Genomic DNA, 16,182 nt, shown 5'->3' with positions numbered 1-16,182 from the left:
TGCCACAGGCTATGGAGCCGATACACTCAGGCTTTTCGTTTAACGTCTCCCCCACCACCACCATCACAGCCTTCAAGAACTAATGCCTGCCCTCTTCCCAGGACTACCAGATGCTCAGTTTCTGAAAGGATGTGCCTTAAGCTAAATAACTGTAAACCCATGATGGGCACACGGTATTCTTCTTTATTTCAGTGTGCCCCTCACAAGGAAGTGAAAGGTCCCCCACCCACTACTATTTCCCCACCTTTGGTGTAACTTTCAGCCAGGCTGCTGCAGTGTTCCTTTCCGCAAAGGCATCTTGCATGGACTCGGAGGCGTCGCCTTCCCCTGTGCAGTTCCAAATGAGTCTCCCTTCTGCACAAGACATACAACAAGCCTACCATGCCACCCACCACTTCTGTCCCTTCTCCTCAGTCCCCTACCTTGGAATGCCAAGGAGACCCAAGCAGACCAAGGGGGTCTGTATGTTGTACTCGCCCTGGCGCCCCATTGGTGCTCACTGGAGGAAGGCTGATGACCAGAGCTGTCCTAAGCATATCTGGCGCGTGGTGCAAAGCTCCCTCCGGCGCACGCACACACACCCGTTTCCCAGAGCTTTTTAGGGAGGACAGCAGCAATTTTAATCCGGAGTCTCAGGTACCAGAGACAGCAACTAGACTTCTGAAATTGTTCACAACTGGACCACCCCTTCTTGCAAAACACGCCTGCTGCCTGGTTAGTTTCGAATGCTGAACTGGGGTGTCAGGATTGGTCATTGTCCTCTTCAGATCACCACACAAACGCTTCTTGTTCTTTTATAACTTTTTATTGTGTATTAACAAAACAATCTTATAAACGGTTCTTAACTATTCTTCCTCAGAGTCACTTATTTCAGCTACCTTCTGAGCTCTGCTTCTCCGTGATCAGCCACTCTCAAAATGGCGAAGGCTTTCCCGCTAGAGCTGGGTTGTATCTCCCCTCCTCCGAATCTGAGCTAGAACTGAATCCTTGCCTTTCCTGGGAACATCCTGTCCCTCCCTGTTGTTCTTGTTGCTCTCTTCTGTTAGCTTCACTGCTCTCCTTCCCCCCTTGGGGAAAGCTTTCTCCCTCTGAGAAACTGGAAACTTCTAACTCTAACTCTTCCCTGACATGGGGGGTGGGATCGCTTTAGTGAAGCTCAATTCTGACATAATTGTCTCACGACTTCTGAGTTCCAATTCATACGTATAGCTTGCATATAATAAAAATATTTACAGAAACTGTTCCACAGCTTTTTCTCCAAAACAGTATTACACTTTCATAGATTGTATCTCTTGTGCTGAAGACTATCTAAAATAGTATTCCTGTGTTTTTCAAAGTAATCCCAATGAACAGAACTTGCATGTAACCATACCTATTTGGTCTAAATTTTTCACCTACTCCTTTGAAAGGCTGCATGTAAAACATGTAGGCTGACCATCTAAAGTAGACAACCGCAAAGGAAAACATTGGAGGAGGATGTGGGAAACAAGTTGCATGGGAATCAAGGTGTGGGAAACAGAGGAAAACAAATGTTTCATTTGACACAACACAACAGAAATAAATATGAGGATTTAACTCGCAAGTAAGCACATTAATAACTGAAGTATGATAACTCAAGCTAAATGACACGAGATTTTCCCTATTTTCCTTCCTCTATAAGCAAATATATTGCAAAACTGGTAGATTACTGCAGTACCAAGAAATAATTCTGCAGATGTGAAAGAGAAACACAAAATTTAAGCCATATTAGTATTTCAACCAGGAAAAGGTGGCCATAAATTTATGAATGTTCTCACTTCCCTGTTACTTATAAAATAATGCAATAAAAGAAAGGAATAAATAAAATAATGCAATAAAGGAAAGAGGTTGTTTCCATCATGCTATTTGTGTTGTGATTTAGCTCTTGTCTCATAACTGTGTTGTTAACACTCTTTGGAATGAGGATATTAGCGATTCAAAAACCAGTTTCCAAAACAGACTGATACTCTTGTTACTGAGACACACTAGAGTTTATATACAGACGTTTTTTAATTAAGGAATTGCAAACAATCATGAATCTAAATTATAAACTGTAACAGCTTCTGCTCACTGTTAGATAAAGTGTTCTTATCATTGAATCCCCAACTTCCTGTTTAGATAGTAGGATCTCATGACCAGAGCCATATGGCAAAAACATTCAAAATGAAGCAGAACGTATGCAATTGTTGTTCATATGCACCATCTCTGCAAACTGATTACTTTATATATTTGTCAAATATTTATGTCCCAAAGATTTAGACAGCATTGTTTCTACAACCTGTATTAAGGATCTGGAGCCAGACTTTATGCCATTTGGTTAATGGAAACTATGAATGCACTAACCGTTCCTGGTCACAGAATCAAAATGAGTAGTTCTGCTTTTCCTTACTAGGTATTGATGATCATTATTTTGTGCTGTTGACTTGATTTTTATTCTTCTCAAATTCTATTTGCTAGGACTGATTATCTATCAGATAGCTATTGTCCCACTGCATTACTCACGCTGAAGAAGAAACTTGCCATTTCTTCATACATGCTATTAAGTCTATACCACAAAGCATATCTGTTATCAGGAAAATTAAATCCTCTTCCAATGTAAGTGATTACATTATTTTAAGCTATTAGGCACAATGCCTTAGGCTACAGTTGGGTCTTGTGCTGACCAAGAGGAAGCTCCCTATCTAGATTATAGATAGAATCACTTCATTGAAATAGTTCCTTTCTATTGTGTTAGACAAAAATGAAACTTCTACAGACCAGCAGTTTGAATATCCATCCCAACTCAGCATATTAAAAGTAAGTATGTGGACTTATACACCATAGGTCCAACTTACTGCTCTCTCAGATCTCGGGCATTAATCTTTCCTAACCATGCTTGAGGAGATCTAGATTCTAGATCCTTAAACTGGGGAATCCAGGTACTGAATCTGGAAACAGCTGCATACAAAGCGTGCGCACACACACAACACCGGAGCAGTCTAGTGCTTTGAGCAAAGAATGCCACTTCCATGGCAGTCTCACAAAGATGGCAACCATAAGCAATGCACACCTGGAACAATCAATTAATGCTAACTAGAAAAAGAATGCAAATCAAATGTTTTCTTCTTCTTCTGGGAAACATGTAGAAAGGCTAAATGTATGCCTGACAGTTCCAGAAAAGCAACACAGCCACAAATGCCCAAGACTTGGGGTGGGATATGGTCTAAAGGCACATGAGGTAGACACTTTGCTGAAGCTAAGGAAGTCTGCGTCTAGGCAATACCTGGATAGCTGTCTGCCCAGGAATTTCAAGTAAATCACCTTCAGTTCCATGACAGAAGAAAGGCAGGATACAAATGTGTCAGGGAACTGACATCGGAGCTAGAGGCGGAGAGAAGGCTCTCAAATGATGCTGGAGAAGGCTCTCAAATGATGCTGGAGCAGGGAGAGAGGCAGCTCCGCAGATGGGGAAGCAAATCAGCGCAACACCAGGGATAGAATCATAGAATCCTAGAGTTGGAAGAGACCACAAGGGCCATCGAGTCCAACCCCCTGCCAAGCAGAAAACACCATCAGAGCACTCCTGACATATGGTTGTCAAGCCTCTGCTTAAAGACCTCCAAAGTAGGAGACTCCACCACACTCCTTGGCAGCAAATTCCACTGTCGAACAGCTCTTACTGTCAGGAAGTTCTTCCTAATGTTTAGGTGGAATCTTCTTTCTTGTAGTTTGGATCCATTGCTCCGTGTCCGCTTCTCTGGAGCAGCAGAAAACAACCTTTCTCCCTCCTCTATGTGACATCCTTTTATATATTTGAACATGGCTATCATATCATGGATATAGAGGGGCTGATGGGGGAATCGGCGAGAGGGCTCCAGGACTCTTCACCGGACACCAGCGGGGAGAGCACGGGTCCTCCACTACCCACGCCCACCCTGCGCAGAAGACTTCCGCGCAGAGAAAGTAGGAGGAGACTGGGTGTCAAACAACTTTTATGTTGGAAAAGATTTAAGAAACGCCCACTGACGGATTCTGCTAGCGACTGAGGCAGCCACGAATTGAAGGGCTGTCCAGACAGAAAGGTTTAACAAGGCAACATAACCAGGAGAGGCGGCAACTTACGCACGAGCAACCCCATACCCATTACAAAATGTAAGGGGGAAATTTATAGAATGCAGAATATAAATCTGGATAAAAGTAAATAAGGGCTGAAGTTCAGTGGTAGAGCACATGCTTTCCATGCACAAAATCCCAGGTTAAATTCATGGCATCAGTCATAGGGTTACAAGGCTAGGAAAGGTCTCTGCTTATGGTTTTGGAGAGTAGACTGTAGCAGGTAATCCAAGTCACTATAAAGCAGCTTCAAATGTGGGGGAAACTAAAGAGGAATTTGTGAAATCAAGCATGGCTGAGTGGGCACAAGATGTGGGTCACAATATTGATTATGAATTATGGGGAAAGCTGTGGAAAATAAATTTGAATTTTATGGCATGATAAAAGAAAATATTATGAAAATGGCCCACAGATGGTATTTAACACCCACCAGATTGACGAAAATGTCTAAAAAAGGAAAAAGCTGTATGTTGAAAGTGTAATGAAATTGAGGGATCTTTTATTCACATGTAGTGGTCCTGTAAAATCATTAAGGCATATTGGGAAACTATATATGATGAATTAAAAAAGATTCTTAAAAAAACTCTTGGGAATAGTAACAACGGCGGCGCCCAAAAAACCAAAAGAGCTTACTACTATATGCCACTGCCACAGCTAGAACCTTATTGACACAAAGGTGGAGAACAAGTCTAGTACCCATTAAGGAAGAATGGCAGTATAAAATGTTCAAATATGCTGAACTGACTGATATGACGAACCAGATAAGAGAAAATGAAGATAAAGGAATACAAGGAGGAATGGACAATGTTTACTGAATATTTTAAGAACCTGTATAAACGAATACATAGCTTAGCAGGTCTTGTGTAAACAATCCAGCAGAGTAGAAATAGACAGAGTTTTTAATAGATAACAAATTGGAGGATTAAAAAGACGTGGATTACGCAGAGTAGTAGAAAAGCAAAGGAACTAGGAAAAGGGTGGAAGGGAAGTCATATGGTGTATGTATACATGCTGTATTTGGTATGAAGTTATAAGCGGGACAGAGGGAGGAAAGGGGAGGAGGGGGTTAAATATGCTCTCTGTTCCTGTTTTTGAAAATGCAAATAATAATAAAAAGCTGCTTCAAATGATAATAAATAATTTTGAAACTTCAGCCACATCATATTTAGTTGCTATTTAATATTTACGGCAACATAAAATAAGAAAATCACAACATATGTAACAATAACGTACTAAAAATTAGCAAGAACCATCTGTTGGCCATTAAATGTGTTAGCTCATTTTCAAGTAATCACATTACTGAAGAAGCCTGACAACTTAATCTGCTTAACAGCTAAAAGAGTGTTTTGGCAACCAAAGCCACCTCAACAAGGGAATGGGGGGGGGCATATACTATTTCGGGCAAACATAGTTCTTTAAAAAATAAAATGAGTCTATTCAACAGCAAGGCATTTAATATTAAATTAGCGTTCAATAATTTCCAATCAAAAAGATAATACTTTATCCCTTGCAGGGCAACTCTTAACCATTGCAAAAGAGCTTGCTTCTTTATTTAAACAGAAGTTCCTATACCACCTTCAGGGGGGGCTAACAACATAAAATACTTTTTTTTTTTAATGCATCAGAGACAGAAACCACAAATAAACACAAGCTTTTAATGAAATATTAAAGGCACCCCTGCTATAAGGGATGGGAAGGTTTGGGGTGAGGTTTACAGGCAGGAGGTGGGTGGGTAGAGGCTCTAAGTGGGGGAGGGGTCAGCCAGCAACACAACAAGGGTGGCACCCCACACACACACACACACACACACACACACACACACAGAGGGGCTTTAACTTACCAGTATTTCTTCCCTGGAAGCATGATAATACATTTCACTCTGCACATTCCAGTAGGCACTGAGAGAATCAAGACGCAGAAGCTGAAAGAACAAACACATCTCATCAGCTGTTAAAATGTACAATATAAAATCTTTCACCAAATAGGAACATCTTACTTTTAAAATGAGAGTGCAATTCAGTCCAAGCGTCCAAAAGCAAACTTTACATTAGAAATTACAGTGAATTTAGTGTAGCCATTCACTAGGTATTTTGCACACTTTATCCTAAATCCTAAACTTGAAGAATACTGTATAGCTAAAGCAGCTTCGTCACACTGGCCACGTGACCCGGAAGTGTCTCCGGACAGTGCTGGCTCCCGGCCTCTAGAGTGAGATGAGCGCACAACCCTAGAGTCTGTCAAGACTGGCCCGTACGGGCAGGGGTACCTTTACCTTTTAAAGCATAAAGAAGGTAGAGAGAAACAGTGAAGTAGTATAAAATGTCTCCATGCTAGGGTATTTGTTAATTCCTGATAAGCCAGCAAGCATGGTGAATTCTAATTGTTATGTACTAAGCTTGGATCCTAGAACAATAGGCAAGTAGGATCCTAGAATACAACAACTGATTGGCTTGCAGGAAAAGACCAATCAGGCTCCAGGAGGAAGTTAATCAGCCTATTAGGCTGGCAGGATCGTAGAATGCAACAACTGATTGGCCTGCAGGAAAAGACCAATCAGGCTCCAAGAGGGAAGGAGAATCAGCCAATCAGACGGGACTCATTGTGTAAATAATGTATATAAAAGCCTGAGGTTTGGGGGGCAATTCAATCACTGTTTTACAAGCTGCAATCACTACAGGACTCTGAGTATATTTCAGTAATGTTCAGATGAAGCCAAGTTTTTCTGAAAAGCAGATTTTCACAGTTAGACTGCAGTACTCACGAGAGAGGAGAAGCCTCTACTGTTCAAGTGGGGGTAGGGACAAAAATACCACAGGTGTAACAAAAATAGCTTTGAATCCTGGTAACTGGTTAACTAAGAAATAAAATTTCTGCTCTTAAACTTTGTATCAGAGGTTCTGACCGTACCTTGTAAATGATTTTTGCAGCCTCATTTAAAATGCAAGGAGTCCAGTTTTCATTAGTAGTCTGGAAATAGAAATAATTGAATTTAACTTATGTTTGTTTTATTTCAAACGCTTTGTATGCTATACTACCCACCCCAGGTAGTGGATACCAGGCATTTCCCAAATAATCTCAGGACGAAAAAGGTTAGTTGGTATGATCCAACTTCTTTCCCATGTTTTGACAGAACAGCATTTTGAAGAATCCATTTTTAAAGATCAGGTAAGTAGTATAAAAAATTTAAACATATTTTCAATAAAATAATTCCCACATAAACAAGCCCTAAAATTTCAGGGGATAGAGAGCAAACAGAAAGCTAAAGCACTATGGGTGGAATCCAGAGTACAGTAGCTAATCTGCTTGCCAAGGAGTTGTTGTAATCTTCCCATTTCCAGCAGCAGTGTCCTATAAGTACCCACAAGTTTTGAGGCCCTCCAGAGCAAGGACCACAGGAGGAATGGGGCTTCCACTGGAAGCAATTACTGTCCCCTTCTTCTGAGTTTAAACTCTGCTGATTTCGCATATGAATATTTCCTTCCCTTGGCTCCATTTCCCCCATATAACCCTACTTCTTTGCTCCAGAAAGAATACAAATGACAGATGATTTTCACAGATGACAGCAGTTTTCATTTGCATCAGCACTGAGGAAAGAGTTATTTTCTAGACGATTCCTTCTCAGCCAACAATCTAGAAAAATATTTTCTAGGTGGCCTTGACCTCTTGCATTTTTCCCCGAGGCTATTGGGCAACTAGTAATATTTCATTTTTTCATACAATAAAGCTGAAATCCATGGTTTGTCTTTGATCACACAGCAACCTTATTTCCAGGCTGTATTATATGAAAAGCTCATAATAATTATATCAACATTTCCATTTACCTTTAAATACAAGTACACATTCCTAAGTAAATTACAATTCTCAAACTAATTTCCTCTTTATTTAATCAAAAGCATGGAAATATGCTTTCTTGGTTCCCTCCCTCCTCAAAAACAGTAAGCATTACCAGTAAGCTAAGCTCCCCCAATGTCACTCCTAAGGAAATTGGTCGGCTAGGATCTGTGATCTAAAAACAATAAAAGTAGGAATTATTATTATATGCAATATGAAACATCTTAGAACATTTTTTGTTTTTGAAAGCCTTACTTACAAGTGTAAAAAAAGAAGTATTTGGGTAATAACCAGCTAAGTAATACCCCGTGTAGAACCAATGAAATTAATGGACTTAAGTCTGTTGATTGCCGTGGGTCTTGTCTAGATTATTATAATGTACTTTCCACCTTTGAAGACAATTTGGAGGCATCAATGGGCATTGGAGGCATCCAGTGTTTAAAAATCACTTTCCCCATCACCGCCATACAATCCTTGCCGAAAACTATGGTCTGCTTCAGAGACCCTTCTCAGAGCCTCTCCCCCACCTCCAAATGCGTGGCAGGTGGGCACAGGACAGGGCCTGCCCAGTGGTGGCAACCATAATTAGGTTCATAGCGAGACTCATCTTCCTGAAAGGAGCAAAACCCTTCTTAGTTCAGCAGCCTCGTGCTGGACACTGCAACTTCCAACTGCTATTTTAGATTATGGTTAACCTGGATTATTCTAGCGATGTTGTAATTTACTATTTTATTTTGATATTTCTTGAGTTTTGTAAACCAACTTGATTATATGCTTTATTAAATGTTATGGGGTGAACAGTGCAAAGGAATACAGTAGAATTAACTTTGTTTGCCACCACTAAAAGGAATTCACATTACTTACATCATCCTCATACTTTATATGGATGCTTGTGATTTTGACTTGTACATTTTTTATAACTTGTGTTGCAAGCTTTTCCAAAAACGTATCTTTCTTCTCTTCTTTTGGTTTATCTAAAAACATAAAAAGTGCAAGTCAGCCCCAACTGCAAAACTTTCATTTCATTAAAGATTCAAACTATGACACTAAGCAACATTTAATAAAGCAACAGTGAGAGTGAATACCTTTGCTTTCTAAGATTCCGGATAAAGGGGGGGGATTCTGTTTAAGTTCCATCTTCTCTACATGGGCCAATTTATATTTATATTTGAAGGCAAGGAAGGAAATAAACTTGATAGAAGGTCAATGCTCTCAAGTCAGGCATAGGCAAACTCGGCCCTCCAGATGTTTTGGGACTACAACTCCCATCATCCCTAGCTAACAGGACCAGTGGTCAGGGATGATGGGAGTTGTAGTCCCAAAACATCTGGAGGGCCAGGTTTGCCTATGCCTGCTCTCAGTAAATCACAGACAAAAATTCATTCATGGAAAGGGCCCCCAAAGTGCTGTTGTTTTTACTTAAATTGAATCACATTCTACACAGTACTGATTTCAAGTTGCTATTATATCTCCCCAAGTTTATTGCCATCTGTAAGAGGCTGGCAGGCCACCGGAATTGGCTTGGCAGGCCACTTCTCAGCAACAGGCCACCATTAAGACACACTCCACACATAGGTTTAATGTTACATGAACTAGTTTCAGGCAGGTATGCTTCCCCTCCCCATCTCCAGTGCAGCCACAAGGAGACTGTAAACTTTCACTTTTGTTTAACATGTCTGAACATTAGCTCTATAAAGTTGCCTTGTTTCCATAAACCATAGTGAAGACCAAGTACAGCGCTTCAAGGTTCAGACATAACATTAAACCACAGTTACTTAAAAATTGAAGCAAAAAATTCCAATCTGCTCACTGTAGCAGTGCTAGAAAGGGGGACAGGAAGTACCTACATCTAAGACTCAGACATGTAATGTTAAACCATAGCTCAGCATTACATCCAAACTAGGTCAGTGAGCATTTCGTTCACAGCATCCAGCATTCCCCCAAGTTAAACAGAAATTTGTCAGAAGCCTCTAAACCAGGCAGAGGTTCTTTTGACCTCCTTTCAACACATTTCAGATTCAGCTAAAATAGGGTTTCCCCCCTACATAAAGGCACTGTACAATTGTCTACCTCCAAATTAACAGTCAAACACAACAAATGTTTCCCAGACTTACTCTGTCTTGCACAACACTACACATTTTTTCTCAGAAATTTCTTCACCCTACATTTTATGTTGCTTGTTTCCCCATAATCCTTATCAGCACTTTACAGATCAAAACCACGCATCTGTACTGACTTCTACAGCAGTAACTAGACTGTTTTGCAGCAAAAATCAACATGAAGTCTTGCTCCACCTTAGAAACCAACCGAATTTATTTATGTCTTCATAGACTGGAATCCACTGCATTTGATGTACCTGAACCAAGTCCAAAAAAGCTTATGCCATGATATACCTGCTGGTTTCTATTATGCTAAAATTATTCTACTTACTGTTTTATAACTGTATTAAGGCAGCTTCAGACTTACCTTACCTAGCCCAAGACCCTGAATAATTGTCAATGAGTGTCGAATGATGATTATTTATTTTTATTTTCTAAATATGAGCCTACCCTTAATGCCAAAGTCTCAAGGTAATTAACAAAACAATTAAAATGTTTAAAAAACATTTGGTAAAAACAAGAATAAAAATACATGCAGCCAGTGCTTTTTTTCTAGAAAAATAGGTGCTGGTACTCACCATGAAGTTGTTACAGTGAATGTCACATTTTTAACAACAAAAAAGAGGTGCTGGTACCCATCATGAAGTTGTTACAGTAAGTGCCACACTTTTTAACAAACAAAAAAAAAAAGAGGTGTCGGTACTGCGTAGCCTTGAGTACCCCCTGAAAAAAGCACTGCATGCAGCCAAGAATAATTAATAACAAGGTGGGAGAGGGAGATTATAAATTATAAAAGTATTAATTATAAAAGCACCTAACTAGCATTACAGGTTGCATGAACAGGGCAAGCTTTCACCTGATTTCTCCAGGCACCTAAAGTACTGGGAGCACACCTGGAGAACATGACTAAGGCATATGAATTTCACTCAAGAACTATTTCACACAAACCTGGAAGCCTATGCCAATACCCATTTTAGGAATGACTCCAACAAGCAACTTGTAATATTTAGCCTATTTACCATCTTGAATAGTGAGATGGAAAGGCAGTCTAAAAACTGTAAAATATCTTAACATCAGATCCTTAAAAGGCAGAAGGCAGTAAGTCTCACACATTCTTATTGAAGTATACAGCCAGAGAGTTCCAAGCAAGAGCTGTTTTGCTAAGGACTGCTGATCTTTGCAAAAAACTGGGCACAGAAATAGGGCAGAAAACAGGCAGTTTGGTAGGTTTCAGTGAATATTAACCAAGAACTATCAAACAATGCTTTCATCAGTGCTATAACTGCTGAAAGGCAAAAGCTCAGCAGGACTGTGTACGAATATCCAAAACCATAACATTCTTTAATTAATCAAAAGTATTGCTTTGATTGCTGAGAAATATAAACAGCTCAGCATAAGATTAAAAGGTCACAAATGAATGGAATGAGAGAACAGAATGTCAATAAAAGAAGGGGATGTTCTTTTTAAAACACCTGAACACCTTTTCATTAGCACTGGAACATCTTATGGAGAAGTTCAAGGACAGAAGGAAAAAGTACATTTATTTCTGAACTTCAGGGGGTATCAGGTAAACTAAAACAAGTGACAAACAGATGTTAGGGAGAGGATTAATCTGAGTGATGTTCTATTGGGCATTATCTTCAGAATGGTTTAGGCCTGTGGAAAGGAAATACTTGGATGATAAAAGAGGGAGTTACAACTGAGAAGGTAGTCCAAATGTGTCAACCATCTGGAATGATAATGCGAACGAGTACACTTAAGTATGAACCTACTACAGACTTCTTTCTGTAACAAATGCATCATTTAAAAATGTAACCAGCTGTGTTAAGCCTTTCACTACTGTGTTCACTGGAATTCATTCAGGGGAAAGAGCCCTTAATCCTCTTGCAAAATCAAATCTGAACAGCTATTGCTGGATTGTGCCCAACTGAAGTTTGAAGGCCAAACAATTCAAGCACTAATTTGAGCAGGAACTACCCAATTTCTGCTTTAACAGACATTATTATTGTAATTATAATTAATTTAAAATCAATGTGGTTTGTTTATATCCAGTAAAGTCAAAGTCTCACTAACTTACTTGCTGGCCTAAAAGAAGGTTGCACATATTACTGCATTTTTTTTTTTGTTAGCTTATAAAAAGAAAGCAGCAGAAAAGGAATATTCAACACACTGTGCTAGTTATACCCACCTTTTGAGTGACCATTACCTTTAAATGATTTCTTAAAACGCTTTTTAGTCTTTTTAGACTTACGTCCTTCTCAATGTAAGCAATTTTACAGAAAGAAGATAAATTACAGTTAGGCAGGCATCATTAAAGGAAGCAATGAAAATAAAGGAAAACAAAAAATAAGATTATTTAGGCAAGACATTTGGAGTATAGAAGCATAGAGTTAGTTTGCAGCTCCAGTATAAAACCATTTCACTATTTAATACTATTCTTTTTTTCCAAATGAGACTATAGAAAATGGATTTACAGCAAAATTATAAAATCTAAAGAGGGACTACAGCCCTGGGCCTACTCAGAGTAGACCTACTGAAATTTACATGGCTAATAGATGATGTTAATAGGTCTACTCTAAGTGGCTAAGCTACTACAAACAAGGAAGACATCTTGAGATACACCTTCCTTCAGCAAACCTTCTATAATTTAAAGACAAAGTTTTATAACAATTGCTGTATCTGCCACTGAGAAGCAGTGAGTCCACTGTGGGACAAGATTCTGGCAGACATCCACCATTAGTCATACTCAAAATAGACTCACTGAAATCAGTGGACTTGAGTAAATTAAATTCATTGGTTTCAATGGGTCTACTCAGAGTGAACTTAGTTGGATATCTCACTCCATCCTTAAAACAGTCCATGTTCCCTAATCATCCCTAGCTGCCTGCAAAAAAAAAAAAAAAACAACCCCGGGGCTCCACTTCCCAATTAGTCTGTGTATGAAAGGAGGAAAAATTAATCAGACTAAGTAGAGCAAGGGTGCTAAAAAAACAACCACAATGGGGCTCCCTAGACAATTTCAGAAAGTAGGCAGTTTTCTAAATACATGGGTCTCGTCTAGGCCTAGCTCTGGGGTAGTAGGAGGCTGGTAGTTCCATCAAGTCTACAACCCAAAATACTGAGATCTGGAGGCAGAGAAGACTATTGCTGGACTTAACTCTCTTTGTGAGCAAAACTGAAGAGAGAAGGGTAAACTGCCAGGGCTAAGACTTCCTGCACATGTGCTCTGAAAAAAGATGAATATGCAGAATCCCTGCAGCCACAGAGACAGGAAAACAGCATTCACAGTCTATTTATAGCCAAGTCTCTCCTCTTTCTCTTTTTAAATTTGCTTACTAGCTAGGTGAGAAGCTTTTACATAAGGCAAGAAAAAAACATTTTAAAAAATGGATACTCTGAAGTCATGGAAGAGCATATGACTCCACTACTGGATTAATTTACAACCAAACAATGCCATCATCTACATGTTTCATTCACAGAACCCATTCCAAGGAGACATGACTAAGACTGACATGCTAATCAATGGAATACTTTTCTTACGAAAAAAGAATGCTTCACCTCAGCAATGGGAATAATGGCTTATACCCAGAGATGTCTTACACAAGTGGAAAAACACTTCTGCTTGTGAAAGCAAGCCCCAACAAATTTGTCTAATTTCCCCATCCTGCACCATACCCATCTCATGGCATTCCACAGGATGCACCAACCCTTGGGAGCAGCACTTTATGTGGTACAGGAGGCTGTAGGAGAGGGCGTAGGACCCAGGAAAGCCATGCTGGATAAGTGAGTTTCATAGAATCTTCTCTGAATCAAACCCATTATATTTGCAACAACATAAACTCCTGTTGAAAATGCAAGAATCACAGCCTTTATATGTATGATTTTACAGCCAATTTATCAAGAAACAAGGATTGAAATAATTACAAAATATTTCAATCAGTGTTCCTTTGATAAATTGGCTTTCAGAGTCTCTGAGGCATAATTGTTTCTCAAAGTACCTGAATAGGTGTTCAGAGCTTCCCTAAAGTTACCATTGAGAGAATAGTTTAGCATTAACCTAGTTCCTGTCACAAGAAGTAGCTTGACCTAGCAGACCAACAGGCATTCAGTTTCCCTTTTCAAATATCCTTTAATGTAATCATTAAGCATGCATACCCACCAGACTTGACATCCTTATACACAATGTCCTCCAGTCCACATATGAAATCTGAATGAGCTCCTTCATCCACATGACAGCAGTAACCAAAATGCACATATTTTAAAACAATAGAATCTACTTTTCAATCTAAACCACTAATACAGGTTTTTTAAACATTCAAAGAGAGAGAACTAGTTTTAAAATACTTTAAAAAACTATTCCACTTTCACCAACAGCCTCTTATTTATCATTGTACATTACAACAATCTACAACATCACGAGCTTCACACACTGGTTGTGTTTACACATCATGCTAAACCATGTGCAACAGTAGGAACAAGGCCTTGGGCTTGTTCCCCCTTCCCCTCTCATACGCCCAAGAGAATGAAACCAGCAGTGTTTGCAAGTGAACCAGAGATCTTGGTTTATAACTAACTCTAGTCAGTTTCAAAACAAACCATGGTTAATTAAAGCTGAAAGTAAACAATGAAGTCCTCCTCCCAGTCCTTTTTACAAACCCAAGGCTTGCAGCAACTCCTTCCTGCTTATGCACATCAACCATGGTTTAGCACAACATGTGAGCTGAACTAATGAAAACAAATATAATTTGCTTTATCCTTGATTAGATAGCCAGAGTTAGAAGTAACTGACATTACCATTTGCATGAAGCAAAATGTTTTGAAGGTTTAATGAATAAATATCATAAATCAGTTGCATCATTACTTCTAGTCCAGCTACCAATGACAACTATCAATTTCTTCTATATAAACAACTTATGAAACCTACAACACATATATGTATGGAGTCTGGTTAAAAATCCATCGTCTGGTTAAGTTGGTAGACCTGCTTTCCTGACTTTCCCCAATTAGTCAGATGAAGAATATGCAATGGTCTTTTGCAGTGCAGGAGTCAATGTCCATCAGAGATAGATATATGTGTATATATAAACACACACACCCCGAAATAACACAGATAGCTTTCACACTTCAAACACTAATTATTACAACTCCATACACTACTTTTTAATTTTTTTAAAATAGTGTAATATTAAAAGCTTCCAAATGACGGCAATGTGAAGGACAAAAACACAAACCACCCTACAATACAGTGTGTTGAGAATGAAATTAATGAAGAAAACTAAAACAGATTTCAAACTGAAAACAGATTTCAAACTCCTAGACTCTAGTATCAGGTTAATAAATACCCAGGCAACTCTAGCCATGACCTACTTCAAGACAGTGTTTGGTTAACATGCCCCTTCCGAGTTCTTCAAAAGTATCATCTTAGAACCCTCAAGAACAACCATACAATACCTTTTTCTGCTGCTAATCGCAGGGCTTCTTCGATTCTTGATAGCTCCTTTTGCTTGTTATCCTGTAGATATTTTTCTTCTTTCTCTGCATCATATTTAATGCCTAGGAGACAGAATTCATGATCTAGTCAAAACAGAAAGCCAACAAAGAGGCAAGGTATCCCTGATGGCTCTAGTTTAGTGCCACCTCCTGGTGGCTATCACTGTTAGAAGCCATTTCAGTAAAGAAAAAAATATGGAAAAGAACTTGGTAATTTATAAAGAGCTGGACCATAAAGAAGGCTGATCGCCGAAGAATTGATGCTTTTGAATTATGGTGCTAGAAGAGACTCTTGAGAGTCCCATGGACTGCAAGAAGATCAAATGCATCCATTCTTAAGGAAATTAGCCCTGAGTGCTCACTGGAAGGACAGATCGTGAAGCTGAGACTCCAATACTTTGGCCACCTCATGAGAAGAGAAAACTTCCTGGAAAAGACCCTGATGTTGGGAAAGATTGAGGGCACAAGAAGAAGGGGACAACAGAGGACGAGATGGTTGGACAGTGTTCTAGAAGCTACAAACATGAGTCTGACCAAACTGCGGGAGACAGTGGAAGACAGAAGTGCCTGGCGTGCTCTGGTCCAGGGGGTCACGAAGAGTCGGACACGACTAAACGACTAAACAACAACAAACAACAAAATTTATAAAGAA

The 16,182-nt window shown here is 39.4% G+C and overlaps 1 protein-coding gene across 6 annotated transcripts in view; it reads right to left on the bottom strand.

Moving 5' to 3' along the window:
* Positions 1-16,182, bottom strand: part of VPS13C (vacuolar protein sorting 13 homolog C) — a 113,739-nt gene that overhangs the window by 85,703 nt on the left and 11,854 nt on the right. For 3 of the 6 annotated variants that reach the window (XM_083475448.1, XM_083475449.1, XM_083475453.1), the window contains exons 5-11: positions 15,492-15,593; positions 14,200-14,259; positions 12,229-12,294; positions 8,806-8,915; positions 8,057-8,116; positions 7,018-7,077; positions 5,951-6,031 (exon numbers count right to left, since the gene is read on the bottom strand). In XM_083475448.1, the coding sequence (XP_083331574.1) occupies positions 5,951-6,031; positions 7,018-7,077; positions 8,057-8,116; positions 8,806-8,915; positions 12,229-12,294; positions 14,200-14,259; positions 15,492-15,593 (539 nt within the window). The remainder of the gene's footprint in view (positions 1-5,950; positions 6,032-7,017; positions 7,078-8,056; positions 8,117-8,805; positions 8,916-12,228; positions 12,295-14,199; positions 14,260-15,491; positions 15,594-16,182) is intronic. The other 3 variants (XM_083475452.1, XM_083475451.1, XM_083475450.1) reach the window with 2 other exon arrangements.

This window comes from Podarcis liolepis (assembly GCF_965112155.1).
Source record: "Podarcis liolepis genome assembly, chromosome: 14".
NCBI classification, from domain to species: Eukaryota; Metazoa; Chordata; class Lepidosauria; order Squamata; family Lacertidae; genus Podarcis; species Podarcis liolepis.
This window is presented reverse-complemented; position numbering and strand designations above follow the sequence as displayed.